Source organism: Aricia agestis, chromosome 1, assembly GCF_905147365.1.
Source record: "Aricia agestis chromosome 1, ilAriAges1.1, whole genome shotgun sequence".
NCBI lineage: Eukaryota > Metazoa > Arthropoda > Insecta > Lepidoptera > Lycaenidae > Aricia > Aricia agestis.
This window is the reverse complement of record NC_056406.1, coordinates 19583713-19607204: the sequence shown is the minus strand read 5'-3', so window position 1 is coordinate 19607204 and position 23492 is coordinate 19583713. Positions and strand designations below refer to the sequence as shown.

At 35.9% G+C, this 23492-nt stretch overlaps 1 protein-coding gene across 1 annotated transcript in view; it reads right to left on the bottom strand.

The window, feature by feature from the left end:
- Positions 1-21933, bottom strand: part of LOC121725258 (sodium leak channel non-selective protein) — a 35332-nt gene extending 13399 nt beyond the window's left edge. Inside the window, exons 1-24 of the mRNA XM_042112129.1 lie at positions 21643-21933; positions 21191-21376; positions 20869-21092; positions 20656-20784; positions 20087-20232; positions 19888-19996; positions 19566-19765; positions 19185-19345; positions 18931-19098; positions 18664-18855; positions 18224-18361; positions 17595-17801; positions 16961-17172; positions 13983-14108; positions 13514-13702; positions 12247-12426; positions 11755-11875; positions 11529-11660; positions 10725-10892; positions 7517-7584; positions 6975-7115; positions 6579-6699; positions 5867-6000; positions 5215-5380 (exon numbers count right to left, since the gene is read on the bottom strand). Coding sequence (XP_041968063.1) covers positions 5215-5380; positions 5867-6000; positions 6579-6699; positions 6975-7115; positions 7517-7584; positions 10725-10892; positions 11529-11660; positions 11755-11875; positions 12247-12426; positions 13514-13702; positions 13983-14108; positions 16961-17172; positions 17595-17801; positions 18224-18361; positions 18664-18855; positions 18931-19098; positions 19185-19345; positions 19566-19765; positions 19888-19996; positions 20087-20232; positions 20656-20784; positions 20869-21092; positions 21191-21376; positions 21643-21744 — 3720 coding nt within the window. The 5' untranslated portion in view covers positions 21745-21933. The remainder of the gene's footprint in view (positions 1-5214; positions 5381-5866; positions 6001-6578; positions 6700-6974; positions 7116-7516; positions 7585-10724; positions 10893-11528; positions 11661-11754; positions 11876-12246; positions 12427-13513; positions 13703-13982; positions 14109-16960; positions 17173-17594; positions 17802-18223; positions 18362-18663; positions 18856-18930; positions 19099-19184; positions 19346-19565; positions 19766-19887; positions 19997-20086; positions 20233-20655; positions 20785-20868; positions 21093-21190; positions 21377-21642) is intronic.
- Positions 21934-23492: the final 1559 nt, after the last annotated feature.

Sequence of the window (23492 nt, the reverse complement as noted above, 5' to 3'; positions counted from 1 at the left end):
CAAAATTTCATTGCAATCGGTTCAGTAGTTTTGGCGTGAAAGCGAGACAGACAGACAGACAGACAGACAGAGATACTTTCGCATTTATAATATTAGTTTTTGGCGTGAAAGTGAGACAGACAGACAGACAGACAGAGATACTTTCGCATTTATAATATTAGTATGGATTAGTATAGAAGTATAGATACATAAAATATATTTAAGTAAAAAATAAAACGCCATCTGTTGAATCGTATTAGAACTAAAATAAAATAAAACGCCATCTGTTGAATCGTATTAGAACTAAATTGCATCGATATATTTCTGGATTTTTTATAATATTATACATAAAATATATTTAAGATTTTTGAAATATTATTTTAATACACATCCAAGACCCAGGAACATTGAAAACTTTTTGTTCCGCCTGCGGGACTCGAACCCAGGACCCCCGGGATGAGCGCTGGCCACGCGCAATGCGAATTCATTTTCATCGATATTTTCATGGAAATAAGATATTTTCCCACATCAAAATGTAGCCTATGTCCTTTCTCAGACTCTAGAATAACTGTGTACAAAATTTCATTGCAATCGGTTCAGTAGTTTTGGCGTGAAAGCGAGACAGACAGACAGACAGACAGAGATACTTTCGCATTTATAATATTAGTTTTTGGCGTGAAAGTGAGACAGACAGACAGACAGACAGAGATACTTTCGCATTTATAATATTAGTATGGATTAGTATAGAAGTATAGATACATAAAATATATTTAAGTAAAAAATAAAACGCCATCTGTTGAATCGTATTAGAACTAAAATAAAATAAAACGCCATCTGTTGAATCGTATTAGAACTAAATTGCATCGATATATTTGTGGATTTTTTATAATATTATACATAAAATATATTTAAGATTTTTGAAATATTATTTTAATACACATCCAAGACCCAGGAACATTGAAAACTTGTTCCGCCTGCGGGACTCGAACCCAGGACCCCCGGGATGAGCGCTGGCCTGCGCAATGCGAATAAATTTTCATCGATATTTTCATGGAAATAAGATATTTTCCCACATCAAAATGTAGCCTATGTCCTTTCTCAGACTCTAGAATAACTGTGTACAAAATTTCATTGCAATCGGTTCAGTAGTTTTGGCGTGAAAGCGAGACAGACAGACAGACAGACAGACAGACAGAGATACTTTCGCATTTATAATATTAGTATAGATTGTCATCGATTGTCATCGGCGAGGTACGATTGTATTTTTTTACTATTTACAATATAATAAAAAAATTTATACTGTGGAGCGTGTCCTTAGGCAGAGTAGGTATTTAGGCTGCTGCAGAACCCTTCATGGGCGAGTCCAACTCACACTTGGCCGCTTTTTTTCGTTAGGGACCCCCCCCCCCCCCCCCCCCCTTATCAAAGCTATATATACGCCCGTGGGGGGTGGCATTTTTCAGTTTTAGCCCCGCCTGAAAAAAATTGAAGATCCGGGGCTGTATGCAAGTCATAACTGATTTTATGTGGGTCACTTGAGACCGCAAGTCGCAACGCGACGCGTAGATGCATTTCTAAATTTGTAATGAATTGACAGTCGTCTGACATGCATGACGTCTCACGCAATTGAAATCTATCAAATCCATAAAATTTTATTTGAATCTACGCGTCGCACAGTGTTTATTGTAGACCAAAAAACGGACATCGTCTTTTTATTTGTTAATTCTAAAGAGTACTTAATGACAAAACACCCAGGTGTCTCGCTTTAATAGTTTTTGAATTATCTCAAAAAGAAAATCCCAATCCCGCGTTCATAAAAAAGTGAAAAGTAATTATATTTCAAAATTGGCACAGATAAGAAAAAAAAAACATGTGATATAATATTTGTAGGACATACTAAAAGCTACATTATGAACCCTTTTTTGTCAGCTATCACTTAGGGGGGCCATGAAAACGAAGAAAATCGATTTTTAGTTTTTATTTTTTTCTGACTAAACTAAGTCGATGTCTAAAGCGCATGTTACTTTAAAAGAAAGGTAATCATCACCACTACCAATAGTAAAAATACCAAATCCCTAACCCGTGGAACTTCTGAGTTCTATGACTTAAAAAAATCCGGGATTGGCGGGATTTGTGGACTTTGTTTTTTTTTTTACACTATTCGATCGTGTTGCTAACAAGGAACAAATTCTACGAAGTAACTATAGTTGTCAAAGCTTAAGAAGTACTAAATATTTTTAAATGTACTTTTTTCATACATTTCGACGAAATGCTTTAGGATAATGTATAAGTAAGTACTATTAAAGTAAAAAATATATAATCAATGGACGTGTTACGTCATCACCGTTGCCGTCATGTATAATATTAATTGTCGTCAACATTCACTACTGGTGAAATTCGAATACCAAAGAAATGTGTTTTTAAAAATGTGGGATTAGCCACAAAACTTAGATATCAAGCTTCTTTTTATCGTTTTAAAGTATGATAGTATAATTGTTATGACGTCAGCGTCGGTGTTAATTAATTTATTACTTTCACCATCGTCACTGAGCTATTGTTATTAATTATTATCATAGGGACAGGTTTAAAAGGTATTAATAAGTTTATTACTTCAGGTAGATAAGGTACTCGTTTTTTGCGTTTTTGTCTGGAGTCAAGGTTTAAATGGGAAACTATGAAAACGAAGTTTATTTTTAATTTTTCTGAGTTATGCCACATTTTTAAAAAACACATTTCTTTGTTCTTCGATTTTACCAGGGGCAAGTGCTGAAGACATAATATACTATTATACTTACATGAAAAAAATAAAGTTAGCCTTTAAACTCTTCCGTGGGTCAATGTATGAGTTTTTATAATAAAACTTAAAAAATGTTTCAAAATATTTCCATTAATAAATTAAAAAAGGTAGTCAAAAGAACGTATTATTTTTGCTAAAGCCTACCATAAATTCAACGATTTCATAGGCGATGGGCGATGACACATCTTGGCAGTTGGTAGCTGCTAGCAAGTCTACCTTAAAAGAATATTTTTCATAATTTTGTGACTTACACTGTTAACTTATATGTTAATTCTTTACATTTTATAGATTAAGTTGTAAATCCTATTTTAAAAGAGTAATTTTAAATTTTTGGCTAAAAAGTGGCGCCGTGCTAGATTCTTACGCTGATTCTTCTCGACGGGTTAGTTCCCGAACAGGTGGTAGGTCAACATGTAACATTCTGAAAAAAGTATTTAAATACTCAGAAATTAAACTTATTTTTATTTTTAATTGGTTAGAAATAAAAATAAGAAGGCACTGTGTACAAATTCTATACAAATTTTTAACTTACGCATTTTCTTTAGATATTTCGTCAAAAAATTACATTCTTAGAAAATTAATACTTTTTAGAGTTTGATAAATATAGTTACTTCGCAGAATTTGTTCCTTGTTAGCAACACGATTGAACAGTGTAATAAAAAAACAAAGTTCACGAATCTCGCCAATCCCGGATTTTTTAAAGTCATAGAACTCAAAAGTTCCACGGGTTAGGGATTTGGTATTTTTACTATTGGTAGTGGTGATGATTACCTTTCTTAGAAAGTAATATAATATATGCGCTTTCGACATCGACTTAGTTTAGTCAGAAAAAAATAAAAACTGAAAATCGATTTTCTTCGTTGACTCGACTAAAAAAGGGTTCATAATGTAGCTTTTAGTTTGTCCTACAAGTATTATATCACATGTTTTTTTCTAATCTGTACCAATTTTTAAATATAATAACTTTTCACTTTTTTATGAACGCGGGATTGGGATTTTCTTTTCGAGATAATTCAAAAACTATTAAAGCGAGACCTGGGTGTTTTACTCGGGGATTTGTTACTAAGTACTCTTTCGAATTATCAAAAAAAAAGACGATGTCCGTTTTTTGATCTACAATAAACACTGTGCGTCGGTTTGAATTGACCCTTGTCATAGTAGTAGGGGAGCCCAGGGTGATATTCGTGTAGAGTCACTCAAGCGTTATAGAGACCTAATAGGTTTTTAAATTAGGTAAAACTATTTTTTTTTTTAAATAAGAACGTTTTTTATTTCAGCGGTGGGTTCAGAAACTGCTGCCATTTTAAAATTATGAAAAAGAAAATATATTATGAATCAGAAAATTGCTTATTATATAATATTAAAAGATTTTAGACAACAAGGACTAAATCATTTAGTTTAGTGCAACATAAAATATCTGCGAAGCTTAGTTAGAAAAATATGAAGCTTTATTTTATAATATTTTAAAATGTAGCTACAGGCTTACCTTACCTTTGAATCATCAGTGCCCTATATGGTAGTTTATTTGGGGTGTACTAAACTTCCCCTGTCTAATCTGTAAGATCCGATGACATTTCAATATTTGAAAATAACTTTTTTTTAACCCACCACGTGAGAAATCTGATTTCTATACCATGATAACTAGATTACATGTCGGAAGCCTATACAAGTTTAATCTGACACACTCGAGCTTGTCACAAAAACCCCTCTTCCCCTCCCTAAATATGAAACGGCAATATGGGTAGACAAATTCGATCAATGTCACGAGACAAAACATGCGCGTCTTTCTCATTGACTGGTTCATCACCGATTTGTTAGCCAAATATTGGCGCGAGACAGGACGAGGAAACAAAATTATTTGTCACGCAATCTTCAAAAGTATCGTTCTAGCTAGCAAGAGAAAAACTCGTATGTTACGAATATCTATAAAAATAGACAAATACCTAGTAATAAAAATATTGAAAAAAATGCCTAAACTGTATAATGTTTTGTCCTGGTCTATAACATTGGAATTGACGCTTCATAGACAAGAACTAAGCATCATGTAGCGTATATTGTGCAACTTTTTTTGTCAGTGTAAAAGTGTTACGCTAAGGCCCAATTGCAAATCAACGACTGTTAAAGTTAATGCTCGAATTAGTATCACCATAGAAAATTAAAAATAGTATAAATTCCGTAGGGCTGCTGGAAGAGATTTCTATTAGAAATAAGCAGATCAATTGTGACGTCTTACTGTGTGTAAATTATTATTTGTGAATGTTTTTTTGTGCACAATAAATGATTAAATAAAATAAAAAAACTTAGTCTATGGTATCACGTTACCTCTTTCATTATTTATATGAATGAAAGAGAAGTCATGACTGTTTAACAAGCTGTTAATATTAACATTATGGTGAAATTGGGGCTAAAGAATGGATTCAAACATATAGTCGACTCACGGTGACGGCGAGCAGGCCGCTGTTGATGAGCACGACGATGGCGATGAGGCGCTTGAAGGTGAGGTTCTGCGTGATGTCGTAGCACAGCGCGCGCACCTTGCGCCCGTCCGGCCGCGGCGGCAGGTGCAGCGGCTGGGCGATCTTCAACCTCTTCTTCAGGTCGCACCTTTACAAGTGACATAAGATGAGTAGAAGATAAATCCACACAATATTATAAATGAGAAAGTGTCTATTGGTTACCTCTTCACGTGCAAACCGCTAAACCGATTTTGCTGAAATCTGGTATAGGGATACCTACCTTTTATCCTTGAACAATTTACGGTTCCCGCGCGATGAACAAATCAAGCCTTCAATATCACTTAGGCTATTACTGATGGATATTGGATGCTGATTATTTTATCGTCATAAAAAAACTTCTACCTAAAGATTAGTTTTGACGCTGATATATTTTTAGGTCGCTCCAGATTTTCCAGTGAGACTCCTTTAGGGAGTCGGGAACGCGTTAAATGAGTCATATCACTTGAGTAGTTACGGGTTATACAACCAACACATTTTCTTATGCCCAAAATAACCGTCCTTATTAAAATGAGCAACAAACTCATAAATAACCAGTTGAAGTAATACACGCCCCTCTTCATTAAAACGAACTAACCATCTCCTCTGATCGACAGTGAGCAAGGCGGTTCCCTTGTTCTCCGAGTAGTTGGCAATCACCACACCCACAAACAGCGTCAACCCGATCATGCACCCCAAGAATATGTACACGTGAATGTATATCGCGTGGACCTGTTGACAGAATTTTAAATGAAAATAAAATTGAGTAGATTTATTAAGCATTAGATAAGAAAATGTGATCATTGTAATATTATGTTTAAATATTTTAAATTTTAAGATCCATTTGGGTCACTCGCAGTTAAATTTTAAAGCATTTTTTTAAAAACATGAGAGATAACAAGAAATTAAATCCACAATGGACACTAATCAAGGCTACATCAAGCAGGCCATAATGCTGGATTTACACCTAACACGGGGCGAAAATCGACCGTCTTAATGGCAATTCGACTACGCCGCATGCGGCTAAAGCCGCAAGCCCCAAAGTCGTGCGGCCAATGGCCGCATACGGCTGGTGACTAAAATCGACCGTACAAACGCTCAGTCGCAAGCGATCGCTTGTACATAGTGGAGACCTCGGGCGGCATAGGCGATTTTTGTAGAATGTGTAAATGGGGTGGCGATTCGGCTTGGACAGGCGATTCGACTGGTGACTTGCCGCGCGACAAAAATCGACCGACTACGACCGACGACCGACCCGTTAGTCATCCGTGTAAATCGAGCATAAGTTTACAAGTTTAAAATAGACTTACCGGTCCCAAAGCCTTTATAAGCACATCTCTAACATCGAGCCATCCCTTAAACGAAAGCACCTCGAATAGTGTGAGCAGCGCGTCGCCGATGTTGTCAAAGTTAAATCTTTTCGGGTTTGCCCTGAAATAAATAGTAAGTGAGGTTAACTACATTACACATTAGAGATTTTTGTTTATATATTGTTATTTGTTAAAGGGCAAACTGGCTTTTGTAAACTTTTTAATGCTACCCGCGACTTGATTTGTGTAAATGCAGTGACATACGTAAACGTACGTACTTTTCGGAATAAAAGAATATGTATTTCATCCGACAGCTTCAAATTATTTCATCACAGTAAAAATGTAATTAACCTCCATCTATTTACACGAAAATTTAGATTGAGAGTCGGTACTCACCAGACCCTGGGCACGAGCATGGACGGGAAGGTCTCGTTGGGTCCGGGCTTCAGCTTCATTTTGGTGACGAAGACGCGCCGCATGAACACGCCCACGCAGTCCTCGCGGCGAGTTATCGTCGGGTCGTTGCAGCGCGCCAACCTGAAAACGCCAAAAAGCACAGTGGCCAAAGTTTGAAAATATACATTCTGCTTGTTCAGAAATTCTTTTTGATAACATTAATTTTGTCTCGGGCAACAGACGTTTTGTTGAAATATTCACATCAACATGCCCTAGGTAGGGTGGCTATTTTATGAAATATCCCTTGACTATGTCGTATGTAGCGTCGATATACTGCAAATGCTATAGTAAAATATATATTGCATGAATGAAGAGGGTAACAATATGGACATTGGGCAATTACCCTTTACTTCATCTGTATTATTGTTTTAATTTACATGTGTTGTGTGGTGACAAAATAAAAAAAATGTTCTTATACTTATTCAATTTAGCAAACATACGACACTAATAAACTTTCACCTTTATAATTGGTGTTTACCTACCTCCCGCCATACAGTTGCACTCCGTAGCTCGCAAAGACAAACATAAGCAATATAAGCAGGGTCGATACCTGAAACATACATAATTATAAGTATCGTGTGTAGTGTGTATGCAAATCAGAACAACTTTTAACAAATAATATACCGTTAATGGAATCAGGCGTTACTTTGCGGAAATCCATAGTTTAAATTTAGTTTGTTATTATTTTTTTAGCAATATTCCGCGAAAACAACTTCCACCTTTAAGTAAATGAGTGAGTGTACGCATAGGCATGCGTACAGCACCTCCCTCCTCCCACACTGCCTATGCGTACACTCGCATGCAAGAACTTGCAAACACCACCACCACACAAGCAATAATGTTGGCAAATCCGTGCAAGGCCCCTCACCACCATGCAGGTTGAAAACCTCGACGCGCGTTTCGCCCCAACACCGCGCGCGTTTAAAATCGGTGAGCATGACCGATCAGGCACGACTCTACATTAAGTTAACAAAATTACATCGTGTAGCCGCTCAAAATGTTTGGTTCAATCAACAATGTAAACGTCTAAATGTTGTTCCTAATTATATTAATGTAAGAACCAACACGCACAGCCGAGCCTCCAATATTGCTATCAAAAAAGCCGAGACCATCTGGCTTAACGAAGAGTCACGTCACTGGTTTACCGTTAGAGATAATTTAAAATTACATCTCAAAGTTCTTTATACCGAGCTCTCTTTTAAATTACATAATATCGAATTCGATCGCTTAGATGAAAAAGCACGCCATTTCGCAGCAATCGAAGTGCACGCTAAATATTTAAGTCAAAGGAAAAAGCTTCAGACTTTAGTAAATAAAAACAGGATGGTCCAATCACGTACAGAATCCAGGTCTGAACCTTTTTCCTTCCACCCTCGCGTCAAAAACTTAACCAGCGTACAATTTGCCAAGGATGAGATGACACTTTTGGAAAAGGGTCTTAAATATAATATCACTCCTAATATTAATCAGAATGCTTTGGAAATGCTTGCGGTGGATTCGGAAATAACTGCCGTAGTTAATAAGAAAGATAACATGGTTAAGGGCTTACTAGCCAACGAAATCAAAGGTACTCCTTCCGGTTCTTCTTTTAACCCCGAAAGAGTGGCTTTGAGGTCATTAAAACAAACAATAGATAATAATAACTTAGTAATATCGAAAGCGGATAAGGGTAACACAGTAGTAGTGATGGAGCGCGACGATTATTTGGACAGAGTAAATGACGTGATTCAGGGTGAACAATTTCTAAGGGTTCCTTCTGACCCAACAAACAAGTTTTTAGCTAAGCTTAAATTAGTCATTAATAACAATCAATATTTCTTTCAAACTGAATCATCAAAGAAAAAACTCATCCCAATGAATCCTCGCGCACCATCACTGTACGGCTTGCCAAAGATTCACAAAACTGATATTCCCATGCGTCCAGTTGTCTCATACATAGGTGCAACAGCATACGAGCTGGCAAAGTCACTAAATTTCATAATAAAAGAAAAGCTCTCATTTCGGCCACCTTATGCCATAAAAAATAGTCTACAATTAGTCAACAAAATTAAAGATGTGACTTTGCCACCTCGTTGCAAATTAGTTTCACTTGATGTCGATAGTTTATTCACTAATGTTCCATGTAAGGTAACATTGGGTATTTTAAGGAATGCACTAGAAAAACGTTTACCTCCTGGTGAAAGTAATGAATTGCTTACTCTTACTAAAACATGCATGGAACAAAATTACTTTCGATTTAACGGCGAATTCTTTGTTCAAGAAGACGGTCTAGCTATGGGTTCACCTTTAAGTCCTTTGATGGCCGAAATATTTATGGACGATTTTGAACAAAGAAATATCGTCGTTAATAAAAGTATTTTATATTACTTTAGATATGTAGATGATTGTTTTCTTTGTTGGACGGGTACACAGAGACAACTGGACGTATTTGTAAAAGAACTAAATAAGAAACATATTAAAATTAAATTCAAATTAGAATGTGAAGATAATAACACTCTACATTTTCTCGATTTATCTATTACTAGAGTTAATAATAAACACAGTTTTGGAATCTTTCGCAAGCCGACATATACTAATACTACTATTCATGCATCGTCATGTCATCCTTGGCAACACAAGCTCGCGGCCTTTCATAGTTACGTTCATAGATTATTATCAATCCCTCTTAGTAAAGATAATTATCAAAATGAGCTTAATATTATTTTCCAAATTGCGATATCCAACGGATATAGTCCAAAAATCATTAATAATATTTTGAAAAATAAAAACAAGAAAGAACTGGTTAAGTTTTTGTACGCAGGTCCTATTGATAAAGAGATAGTTAGATATAAGTCCAGTTTGACCTACATGGGAGAGGTATCTGCACGCTTATCCAAAATAATGAAAAGCAACGATATGCATGTCGCATTCAGGACAAATAATACTTTAAAACATCATTTGTGTCATAATAAAGACCAGATTGATAAAAAATATCAATCCGGTGTCTATAAGATCGATTGTCCTGAATGCGATAGTGTATACGTGGGTCAAACTGGACGCAGCTTTGAGACTCGGTATAAAGAACATATCGCGGCTTATAGAAATGGTCATCCTGATAAGTCACATTTTGCTAAACATCTTTTAGATAGTAATCATACTGTGCCCGATGGCCATTCCTATAAAGTTTTACATAAATGCGATAAAGGCTTTCGGCTGAGCGTGTTGGAACAATTAGAGATCATAAAAGAAAAGAAAAATAACAGATTTGCATTATTGAATGACCAAACTTGCTTGACTACGTCACCGCTTATTAATATGTTCGGGGGTACTAGTGAGAGTAGTGGGGGTAGTGGGGATAGTAGCGGGGCTCGATAGTGTATAAAAGGCGGTGTTTTGGCCGTTGGCGGCACTTAACGGACGTTGTTCGTAGAGTCCACATCCTGAGGATGCTCCGGTGTTGGGGCGAAACGCGCGTCGAGGTTTTCAACCTGCATGGTGGTGAGGGGCCTTGCACGGATTTGCCAACATTATTGCTTGTGTGGTGGTGGTGTTTGCAAGTTCTTGCATGCGAGTGTACGCATAGGCAGTGTGGGAGGAGGGAGGTGCTGTACGCATGCCTATGCGTACACTCACTCATTTACTTAAAGGTGGAAGTTGTTTTCGCGGAATATTGCTAAAAAAATAATAACAAACTAAATTTAAATAATATACCAGCAATATCTCCTTGAAGCCGCGACACAGCTCGTAGACGACCTTGCGCATGTGCGGCACGAGCGTGAAGATGCGCAGCGGCCGCACGCACCGCAGGATCATCAGCAGCTGCGCGCCCGAGCCCGGCGGCACGCGCACCGGCATCCACCACAGAAATGTTAGCGATACCTGGCGAAAAGTGTGCACCCGTCCTTATATACAGGGTGTAACAAAAACAAGTCATAATACTTTAGGGTGTGTACGTGTTCCTTGTAGAGAGTTCACAGTGAAAGTAGCAGCGCTGAAAGACCAAATTTTTTTTTCACTTTTGTATATAAACTCGTGACGCTCGGTCCCTTGCCCTTGCCCTTTGCAGTCAATATTTCGAATGATTCATAATGTTCAGCCCCCCTAGCATACGCCAACGAGATATCTCGTAGATATCTCACTCTCGAGCGTAGTGATATTGTCGATATCGATATATATCTCTTTTTTGCTAACATACATACGTCGAGACTCAAGAGATAAATTTCTCGTTCGTATATAGTTCGTTAGTATATAGACAATAATAGCACATATAAAAAAACAAAATTATCTCTAATTTTGACGACAGACGTACGAGAAAAAAATGTATGTCTTGTTAGGGTCCATACTCAATAGAGATGAAGAGATAAACCAGTTAACATCGAGAAAACGTGTAGAGTGAGATATCTCATTGGCGTATGCTAGCACGGCTGGTGATAAACATAAATGACGACATAACATGTCCATCTCAATTTTTTATGTCACAGTTTGTGTTCAAATTCTTTACAAAAATATACTTACAATATAAATAAAAACATCTAAGACTGCTGCGGCATCCTTGAGATAAGCTTTCGGTGTGAAAAACAATCCATCTGCTAATATTTTCAGAGCTAACTCTAAACTCATAAATATCACAAATCCATACTCCGCTATCTGAAAGAAATTGTATATGTTAAAGTTTTCTTTTTTTTAAAGAAGAAAGTTATATAAATTAAATAAAGGTTTCTTTAATTTAATGTTAAATTACCTGAAGAACAGAATTTTCCATGACTCTGTAGGAGGGAGTTTCAAACATCATCGACAAGCACGAAAGCGTAGTAGCCATTATCATCACCCAGTCTAGATATGTAACTAGGCCAAGGAAGTTGCTGAAAATATTTTTATTTTATACTTTTGGCTCTTTACTCACACATCACACTATTTATAAACTTTTAACAATTTAATATGTACAAGTAACTATAATGTACTCGGCGAAAGATGGCGGTAGCGGTCATTGACAATGAAGTGTCCAATCGCGGCTTTGTATAGTAAATGACAAGTTTTTGACAGGGAGTCAATGACCGCTACCGCCATCTTTCGCCGAGTACAGTATAATCATCAAAGTGGTTTATCAAAATATTATGCCTTTTCTTTCATAATTAATATAAAGAACAAGAAAGAATTATTTTTTACACAGACTTGCACAAATGGGCCCTAACGTCTCCTTAAGAATAATTTTAACTTTTGATGTAACACATACCGGAAGCTTTTATAGTGGACTTTCCGCTCGTTGCCGGTGACGGGGTCGCGCAGACGGGCGTCATACCGCGCGTCGACTATCGCGCGGCAGACGCGGCGGAAGCGCGACTCGCGCGGCACCAGCAGCAGCGGCGTGTCGAACAGCGGGTGGTTCTCGCGCAGGTCCTCCTCGCGCTGGTTCCTGTGGGATAGCCAGGGGGAGCATACTTTGACTACTACGATATCGTAACGATATCGGATGTCAGACGTATCGCATCTAACAAAATTATTATGTAAATCGTTGGGCACGTAACTATAGAAATATGGGAAGAAAGCACCCTCGACTATATAATATCTTATTTTCAACTCAAAACTCTACATACCATATTTCTAATACAATAATGTCAGTGCTTGTCATAAAACATAGACCATAAATACGTTATACAATAATATGTATTTTGACACAGCGTCTATTCAAACTTTATGTCTTGTTTAAACATTTGCAATATTAATATTATAGTCTTTAAAATGCTCCGACGAGAAGGGGGCCGTTAATAAAATTAATGCTTCTTATTTCAAATCTACAAAATATTAAACCACCAGTGCATAATATTTTTGGTGCAGAATACAGAGTAATGCCGGCTCTTGATATAGGCGAACGCGTTGGCCAACGCGTCTGCAGACGCGTTGGCCCAATGTGTAGAACGGGCGTTCGCGCGTTGGCCGTAGGTATTTAGACGTTGGCCGACGCGTCTGCGAGCTTGCCGCGCGGGTCTGAAATGTCGGCGAAAGATCAAAGACATTTGTCGCAAGCTTCGCGCTCCATCCACACATAGGCCGCGCGATCAGTTCGCCCGGAGTTATAGTTATGATAATTATAATAATATGTAATAATTTTTATATGTAATAATTAAATAAATAATAAGTAGGTAATAAAATAATTACTTATATTATTTTAATATTATAAAATATTATGTAAAAGTGAGTTTATTTCTTTGTTTGTTATGTTTTCTCGCCTTTTATTTATTTATTTCGAGAAATTCTTTAAAAACTTTTTCTTGTCCACATTTACAAAGTAATTATAAGCTGTGAATAAATAAACAGCTGCAGCTGTTAGCGACTAAACATCCATTTTGAATCCGTCCGCACATTGGCGCGATCCAAAGCATACTGAACGACCTTCCTATGTGTGGATTACTCACAAACGCCGTTGCAAGCGCACTGCCAACGCGTCTGCAGACGCGTTGGCCAACGCGTTCGCCTATATCAAGAGCCGGCATTAAGTGTACCTGCGCATCTCAGCCTGCTGTCTCTTGGCCTGCAGCAGACGTATGTCGAGGTAGGGGGGGCGGGCGCGCGCGGCGGGCACGAGGCGCGACGCAGCGCTGATGTCGCCGTTCTCCACCAGGTGCTCGTACGTCTGCTTCAACTTCAGCGACCCGCTGCGCACCGACCGCCGGATGGAACGCGAACCGAACCTACGTGTGTAAGACAACATTTTAGGAAGGTATTTATTTATTTAACTATTTATTGGACACACAAATTTTTTACATGAAATATATATACAGAAAGAAAAACGACACAATAGGTACTGCTTATTTTATATGGTAAGGCCTTTGGCCGGTTTTAAAATGCAGCAATGGGTGGATCCGTCTCTATTTGATGCCGTCCCAGGTTATTCGGTACAAAGAATATATATCGTGTTTCAAATTCTGGTTTCAAGTTTCGTTTTAAGTAAATAAAAATGTCTAAAATCACTTTTTCTGGTCGACTCGGAGTTGCTTCGCGCTGGTAATAGTGCCCTGTGACTTGAGACCAGACTTGCCGCCCGTCGCCAGCATCGCCGAGTCGCCGAGAACCAGGCGACGGTGATTATTCGAGTCACTGTACAGAGACAAATACATTCATAAGAATGAATCACAATAGATACAGCATATAACTATACAAGGTTTGCTTGTCTGACATATTATGTTATGTATACTATTTTGGGTTTCTGTCTAGAATAGAACTGAAGATTACGTTTGTACTATAGTTTGTGCGTTATAAGCAAAGAATTCTATTTAAACTGAGGTAGAAGTGGTGTACTCTAAGAAATGTCATTTGAAAAGCAATCCCAAAACAATACACTCAAAACGTTACTCACACACAGAAACTAAAAGTATATCTACGTGGTCAAGTGCGAGATGCCAATATTATTTGTAACAAGAGTGACAAGGATGCAGGCCTATGACATTCGGTCATACCGAATGCAAGCGTAACTCCCCGAAAGATCAAACGCCCGCAAGTACTGACTGCAAAAAAGTCTATTACAAATTAAGATTTTTTTGTTATTAAGTTTATTGTTTATTATAATAATATTAATTAAACTTAAACTACAACTTACAATTAACTGGTATTTAATAGTACCTGCAAAGGGCGTGCGCGGGTGAGGTCAGTGTGAAGCGGGAGGGTGGTCGAATGCATTGTATAGGTATATAATAATATTATGTCACCGTTAGAATGCGCAATACGTTAATGTTCAAATTAACTAGGTAATCTGCAGATTTCCTGATACCATCCGGTAACGTGTGAAATTTAAATCAAAAAAGCTAATTTTTGTACTTTACCTAGTTAGTTTGCATAGTAACAAATGGTACATCGTTGAATTGCGGAAGACAGTGAACTAAACACTTTTGTTACGCTCCTTCGCTGGGACTGCACCCCTCTGTTCCTATGTTCGACGATTTGGTCTGATATATTTTATCAGTGGAGTAACATTAACAACAACAACATTGAAGTTAACATTGAATATTTTATCCTTTGTTTATTTTTTTCTTATTATGGCGCTTCGGCTATATAACCATTAACCATGGCCAGTGTCAAATAAGTGGCGGGAAAACTACGTTCTTGTAACAATTTTTAGCATCGATTTTCTATTTGGTAAAGTCCAAAGTCAAAGTAAAAGTCAATGCAGTCAAGGACTCAAATCGGTCAATTCAGTAAAATGGTAGACGCTTTACTAAAACTTTCAATGGAGTTTAGGAGGGAACACAAAAGGCACGTTTCTGGAAGTTGTATCACTGGCCTACATCAAAATATTTCATGATGTACGGTAAGTATTAAAGAAGAATTTTTAATACTCCGACAAAAACATGCAAGAGTTTTCGTCAAAAACAAAACACAATTAAATGTATTTATTGCAAAATAAAATTTAAGTAAACAACAACAATAAACTTATTCTTGAAATGAGTTATCCAAACTAAAATATGATATAATTGTCATAAATAATCAAGTATCAAAACTATAAATCCGTCTATAGACAAGGTTGCCATACGTAGATTTTTTGAATTTGCCGCCTTTTTCCAGTCTCATCTTTCGCTAGCCAGACTCTAGGAGTATAAAATTATTGTTAGGAAAACATTTGAAAATTGTCAGATGCATGAAACGGAACTTATGTCAATAGAGATTGACTCTATTGAATCGAAATCAAATCGATCAAAAAGAGCGGCCATCTTAAATCACCGGCACCACTGAAATGTCAGTACGAAATCGATAAATTCGATTGCAATTCCTTTACGAAGTGATTCGATATTTTTAAATTATCGATTAATTTTTGTTAGGTAACTTCCCTACTATTGTCAATAGGCTACTTGACCTAATTTTTTCTTCATGCTAATCGCTTCTTAATCATTCATTTTCACAAAAAAAACTAATATTTTAATATTTTACACAGTAGAAACCCATAAAAATGTTGATTGAAAAATATGCCTTATATATGCCGCCGAAAACACTGTCCGCCATAGTGTGACGTCATACTTTTTTTATTTTAAACTCTTTTTTTGAACATTTTTTATGTGCTAAATGTACGAGTCTAAAAGTGCCCAAAAATTGTAAAATAATTAATTATGAAATTAGAAATAATTTGTAATGTTGAAAACTTTTGGAGAAAGGTTTTGGCCATTTCATTTCCCGTCTACAATAAATGGAGATAATATAATATAAAACTGATGTTTTAACTTTTATTTGAATTATTCAAGAAAATATATTTTAGAAATCTTTCTAGGCTTACTCTGATTATTTATGTAAAAATAAACTTACATTTAACGAGCGCGATAAATAAAAGATACTAATTTAGGAGTCTGATGACGTCACATCCAAATCGGAAGTACCTCAAAAGCGTTTTCGTCAGTACAAATCCTATTTTCATAAAATCATATTTTCAAATCGACTTTATTTATCAATCATAAGCTTTTATTTGATGATAAGGGTGAAATACGGTTTCCTAGGCCAAGTTCTACTAGAAATATGCATTTGTTCAATTAAATTGAATATAGGTCAAGTAGCCTATTATAATGTGTCACGCATATCATCATAAAACGCACAAACTATAACATGTAATGATTAATCTGTCTGTATACTTAATATATAAATAAATATTGGAAACATCACATGACAGACAAAAACAGCGAACCTTGAAGCTATATGCTGTACATTTTTATTAGTATGTAAGTGGAATATGGATCGTTTTGATTTTACACATTGTTGTTATAATTGGCAGTGCCAGTGTGCAACTGATATGAAGCAGTAAAACTTGAAGAGCAAAAAAATAATAAAATAAATAAAATACCTATTTCAAACTAAAGACAGTAGGAACACTACATCCATCTGAAAAAAATAAAAACATTACAGAAGCTTACAAAACATAAAAAATCATTTTACATAATATACTTATACATACACTACACTAGTACACGTACTTGATGATAGAGGCGACGACGTGTCTCCGGAGCGCGGAGGTGGGGCGCTGGGAGGGCGGGGCCACGGTGAGCGTGTTGACGAAGCAGCGCTTGCGGTAGGGGAAGGCGATCTTGTCGGCGCCGATGTACTCGATCGCGCGCCGCGACGCGTCCCCGCCCTCCTCCTCCCCCTCCACTTCGCACACGAACTGACGCATGAACGACTCGCGTACCTGAAAACGTAGAAAAATAATAAGGTTCACACTACAGTCTACACAACGGTTATACAATGTTCTCTTCTTTTGTGATATGTTGAAGAATTCACTCAGACTGACTAAGATGAAATAGTTGTATAGCTTGGAATTTTATTTACCAAAGAAGCTATAGAGTGATTTGCTGAAGCAACTTTCATGTTAGACATGGAAATAACACTGTATAAATATAGCGTCTGTAAACACAGTGTAGATCTTTTTATCTGTAAAGAGAAAGAGAATATTATGCATCTCGAAGGTATAGAATTTTTTATTTACTATCGTTCATTCTCTTTTCTTTATTTATTATGTATCATGTATTTATGTTCTCTTACAAGTTACAATTAACTACATGGACGTCTTTTTAAATCAAATTATTCAAGTTTAATTCAACAGTTTATTACCTTCGGCAGATTGAAGTCTCCTGGGACCTTGTGGAGTTTAGTCATTTGTGGGCTGTCCGGAAACTTCTCGAATATTCTCAGTCGGAACGGCAAGCTCTCTTTTATCTCGGCGCTCTGCTGCCTGTACCGTAGTTGCTTCAACTTCTTTATATCCTCGTCGAGTTCCAGGTTATCGAGGATGACGGCGACGAATAGCGAGAGCACGATCTAAAAAATAATATGCCACATTTTAATATTAGCTTTGAATAAGTAATTCTCGCTTACAAATATATCACTTTCCATCAAAAACAGGAATAGGTTATGGGCAAAATAAATAATAAGAAACATAAATTAAGTACTATCAGAGAAGTTGATTCCTATGCAAATCGGGGACCTATGTAGTTTGGTTGCGTTACGTCAAGCCCAGCTGACAGATCACATTGACATATTCGACCAAATAACGTTGGTCTGTCAATTGCATAGAAATCAACTTCCTCAATGGTACATAAATTTTGCAAAGGTTTACCTGTGTCAAATGCGAACCTCATTTTTGAATTCAAAATAAGTGAGAAGGTGAATTTTCAAATATCGAACAGCAGATTCTAAAAGACATTCACGTTTTTACTTAATATTAAAAAAATACGACTTACAAGAGTTACAAACAGATGGTACAGTATAAAGTACATGGCCACCAGCGGCGTGAGGGTCTGACTTGTCCGCACCATGGTCTCGTCCATCACCTCTACCCACGCTTCTTGAGTCAATATTTGAAACATAGACATGAATGCCTGAAAAAGGCATTTCAGTACAGTTGATGCAAAATAGCTATTCTGTTGTTAATAACTAGCTGAACTCAAAAATATTTTAATTGAAGCAATAAAAATATCCCATTATACTTAATGGAAATAATGTAGAATGATAATGATGAAAATGTTCAAAATGGTTCTAGTAGTGTTGGTGTGATGCAAATGTACATACATTATTACAAATATTTCCTCTTGTAATATTATGCAAGGATAGTATGTAGATTTAATTAGTAGATATAATAATCCGTGACTTTAGTACCTGACAATAATAAAAATTGTCTCACCTCAGGAAATGTCTCAAACTTTGTGAACTCACAAAGAAAACAGAACAGCTGCATAGATATTGAGGAGCTTATGATCAACAAGCACATAGTAAATATTATTAGGCTTCCCAATTTCTTTCCGGGACCAAAAATTTTGTAAACGAAACCTTCTAGCAATGGTGATGCTTTGATAAGACGAACTATTCGTAAAACCTGAAAAAGATAGGTGTTATGTTCTGTGGTTATGACACTGCAACATTCAATTCCTAGAATGCATTAAATAGGTACCTGAAAGTATGTGAATCCAGACATATAAAACTGTGGTATGATGTGGATCGATGTTCCAATGGCTAGTAGTAGCTCAAACTTGTGAACAGAATGTTTGAAGTAGCCTTTCCAACCTAAGCACCATATTTTCAACAAAGCTTCTAAGTCCAGGAAGATAGTAAAAGCAATCTGAAACAAAAAAGGAGTTTTATTTGTCTAATGTTACTTTTAATATGTAAAATATAAATAGATATTTTAGTTAAGTGTTGCTTTACCTCAATGTAATAATATTTTTCGTAGAAACTCTCCCGTGGATGATCATCATGCTTAAAATTCATAGTGGCAGTTATAATACCATTTGCAAGGACAACGCCCATTACCAGGAGGCGAAAGTATGCAGAACGTAACATTTTGTGAAATATTTCTGGCGCGCTACCTGTATTGATAAAAAATATGTTTTCTAAATAATAATTAGAATAAGACCCTCTCGCCCAAATCTGGTTAATGCAAATAATTTTCTGAATCTAGAAAATTATCTCTGAGGCTAGAAAATTACTTACTGGCGCAAGTCGCAACAGGAATTAAATTATATCAGAATAAAATAAAAACTTACAATAGAATATTCAACACTTATCCATAAATTAATCATTGTCTACCTGAATGTTTATTCTCATCAATGGTCACTAGTTTCCAACCATTATCATCACCAGTGAAGAACTGTGTTGTGCTGCTTTTAGTTATTGGATTTCTTACACCCCACATTTGTTGAAATTGAACTCTTATTTCATTGAAGGTTTCAGTGATAACAGCAATGAAAACATTCTTGACAAGCCAGGCCAGAAAGAAAATCATGGTACTGCAAAAGAATAATGGCAATTTATAAAAATCATGAATAAAGCTTTTGTTAAAATTATCATCAACTATAAAATTATATTTTGAGTGTAGGGCTAGATTTTATAATATGTTGTAATAATTTACCTAAAGTATAAAGCTGATCTCCAGGTCGGTAAAGAATCAATGGCTCTGTACATAATGAACACCCAACCCTCTTGAGAAGAAGCTTGATATACAGTAAACAAGCTGGTGGCTGTAAACAGAGAAGTTTATTATTATGGACATTATAGTGTGCAACAACATTTTATTCTGAGCAAGAAATTTTTTTTTTTTAGATAATTACCAAATTCCTCAAATCCATTAAAACCCATTATGTATTTGGACAAATTCAACTTCATACATTTCATTCCAGAAGGACATTGGTAACCAGAATTGGGTTCAGGAGAACAAAAAGTGTCCGGTATGGCTAAGGAGTTTATTGTAACTTTGCTGAAAATTTAAAGTTGATTTCAACAGTTAGCACAATGGCACACATAATATGCTGACTGCAGCTTCTGCATACTTATTCTATTGCTGCTGATTACAGCAGTTTTTTCATCAAAATCAAATGTCCCGCGCGGGACAGGCTCAGTCACGCTTTTCGGGGAAAGCCCGAACATACGTGCAGCATGCTGAGAAAGAAAGGTGTGTAGAGTGTGGGAGGTAGAGGAGTAGATTTTCTTTAGCTACTTTAGCTATCTATTGTCACGTAAACGTTATTTTAACGCAAATAAAAAGATAAAAATTAAAAAAAAAAAACTTTTGATTTTATGCCTTTTTTTGTCCCGCTTTTGACTGAAGAATCCCGCTTTTTCATTCAAAAAGTTCCAAAGTCCCGACGCTGATATGGATTGAAGTAAATAAGTAACTTACTTTGGATCAGTATCATTTCTAACACAATGGTGAGTTAATTCTCCAAAAAACTGAACACCCAGTAAACTGTATAGTGACATAAAAAATAAGAAAAAGAGTGTCACATTGTAGATTTGTTGACTTGATCTCCTGCAAAGTTAATTTGTGTTAGTATATTATAATTTCAAGTTATTTAGTTTTTGAATATCAATATAAAAACAAAGCTAGACTTACTTGAAAATTTGGTTGATTCTTGATTTTGGCATGGAGAATTTCAAAAATACACGTAAAAATCTTATCATAATCAAAGGCCTGGGAGCTCTCAAAATACTCAGGTAGCTATATCTTGGCACAATACCAGTCAACTCAAACATTTGTAACAGCACAGACACCCACAGTAAAAATACCATGGAAGCATCAAATTGGCACCAATGGTCTTTTAAATAAGCCACCTCACCCTATAAAAAAAATTTGAATATCAGTATACAGTAGTATTATATGTACATACACTAATGTCTTGTTGTTGAATGTCAAAATTTTTAACAAAATTTATTACCTTGAGAATTCCTCTTATATGCATTTTAGCTATCATTTCAGCAGTAAATAGCAGTGTAACACAACAGTCCACAGCAAATGTTATAATTTGAAGATAAGGATATTTCTCAAAGGATTTTGGTGTATTCAATGAAACTGACATCAAACTGAGAAGAGCACAAAATCTCAAAATTCTTCGTACCCATAGCTGAAAGAAGATAATATTATTAGGTTTGTTAACCCATCAATCCTCAAGTGGCAGCCGACTGCCGCAAAACAATTGAAAATCTATTGTGTCAGCGATATCCACGATGGGGGTGCTACTGAATGAAATAAATTATAACAGCTATTACCTTAGGTTACATTATTATTTTTCCATTGTAGTCCAATGTCCTTAAATGCATTTCAACGGACTATCAACCAGCATGCTATGATATGACGCCTAGAGAGTAATAAATTAGTAAAGTTTAATACCTTGTTGACCCATTCGATATCGGCACTTTCGTTTAAAGATTCTTCAGGCCCGTAATCAGCGAGCACAGGCTCGCCTTTAAGGCTTTGTTTGCGACCCAACATTTTGAGTTTGTTTAAATGTTTTATTTTATAATTTAAGGATCATACAATTTGTTTATTTTTTGTATTTGCTTGAGAGTAACACATGACACTTAACATGGTTTTGTTTTAAGAGGCTCTAGCCACTTACTCGCAAAAGAATTAAAATAGTTTAGAATTTATCTTTATTACTAAAAATTTTCCAAAATTGAACTGAAAACTGAAAAATCAATATTTTTGTTTTTGACATTGACAATGATTAGGTAGTACCCAAGTTTTTTTTTTCTTATGGCACTTCGGCTATAAAACCATGGCCAGTGTCGAGTAAATGGCGCGGCGGGAAACAATGTTCTATATAGTATACGGTATACGGTAGTAGGGTAAATGACTAGTAGATTGGCGAATACTAGTCATTGGAAAAAGCACAAAAACACCATATTTATTAATGTTGCTTTAAAAACTGTCTGTTTTTCTTTAAAACCAGGCGTTCTTTTACTTTAAAAACAGGAAATTTTTAAAGCAACATTAATAAATATGGTGTTTTTGTGCTTTTTCCAATGATTGGTACTGTCTAATCTTCTAGTCATTTACCTTACAGTTTTTAGCATCGTTTTTATATTTAACGTCAGGTCTAAAGTCTAGTCCAAGTCTAAGTAAAAGTCAACACAGTCAAGGAGTCAAGCATGGACATACAAAAAAGAAGTCTTTTTAGTTTTTTTGTACTGGAGTTTAGGAGGGAACACAAAATAGCACGTTTCTGGTTATTAAATCACTTTCCTACACTTGTGCATGAAAACGAATATATTTATAATCTAATAGTTAATATCCTACCAATATTTTAGGCAATATTACACATTAAAAAACACATTTGTAGGACATTTTACTAGACACTTGCAATGGTTACAGCCTACAGCCATAGTCCATAATATTGAGTCCCTGCCCCTTGGATAAAAAACATTTATTGTCAAAACTCAAAAGTTGTCTGGAGTTTTGCCGAGAATGTGAAAACTGAAAAGTGATGTTGTGTTTTTAATTTTTATATTATTTTCCTAAAATTGTGTTATCTGGGTGTTTAATGTGTAATATTGGTAGGATATTCACCATTAGATATTCGTCATCGTGCACAAGTGTAGGAAAGTGATGTAATAACCAGAAACGTGCTCTTTTGTGTTCCCTCCAAAACTCCATCGAAAGTTTCATTAAGGCGTCTACCACTTTACTGAATCGACCGACTTGACTTCTTGACTGTATTCTTCTTTAGACTTGACTGACCTGACGAATAAGACGATATAGAAAAAAATGTAATAAAGAATATTGTTTTCCTGCCATAATATTATACTCGACACTGGCCATGGTTATAGCCGAAGTGCCATTATAAAATAAAAAAAAGTTGTCTGTTGACTGTTGTCATTTATTTCCTTAGCAACGGTTTGAAAAAGTGTAAACAAAGAGCATGCAAAAAGCTAAATAAATTTTAAACTTAACTATAAAATAATTATTTTAATAAACAGCGGATTTGGACACCTACAAGACAGGCCCAGCTAAGTGTAGGCTCCAAAAAGAAACCCAAAACGTTTTTGTTCTAACAGATTTAGCTGATTAATGTGTCAACAAAGTTTTATATAATGCTTATTCTATTTACTCAGAATTCTAATTCTACAATAAGTCTACTGTCTACATTACTCTAAAAGTTGAAATTAGTACTTTAAACTGTATATATGCAACTACTGAAAAAGTAATCTTCCAGTTTTAAATTAAATTTTTAAACAAAA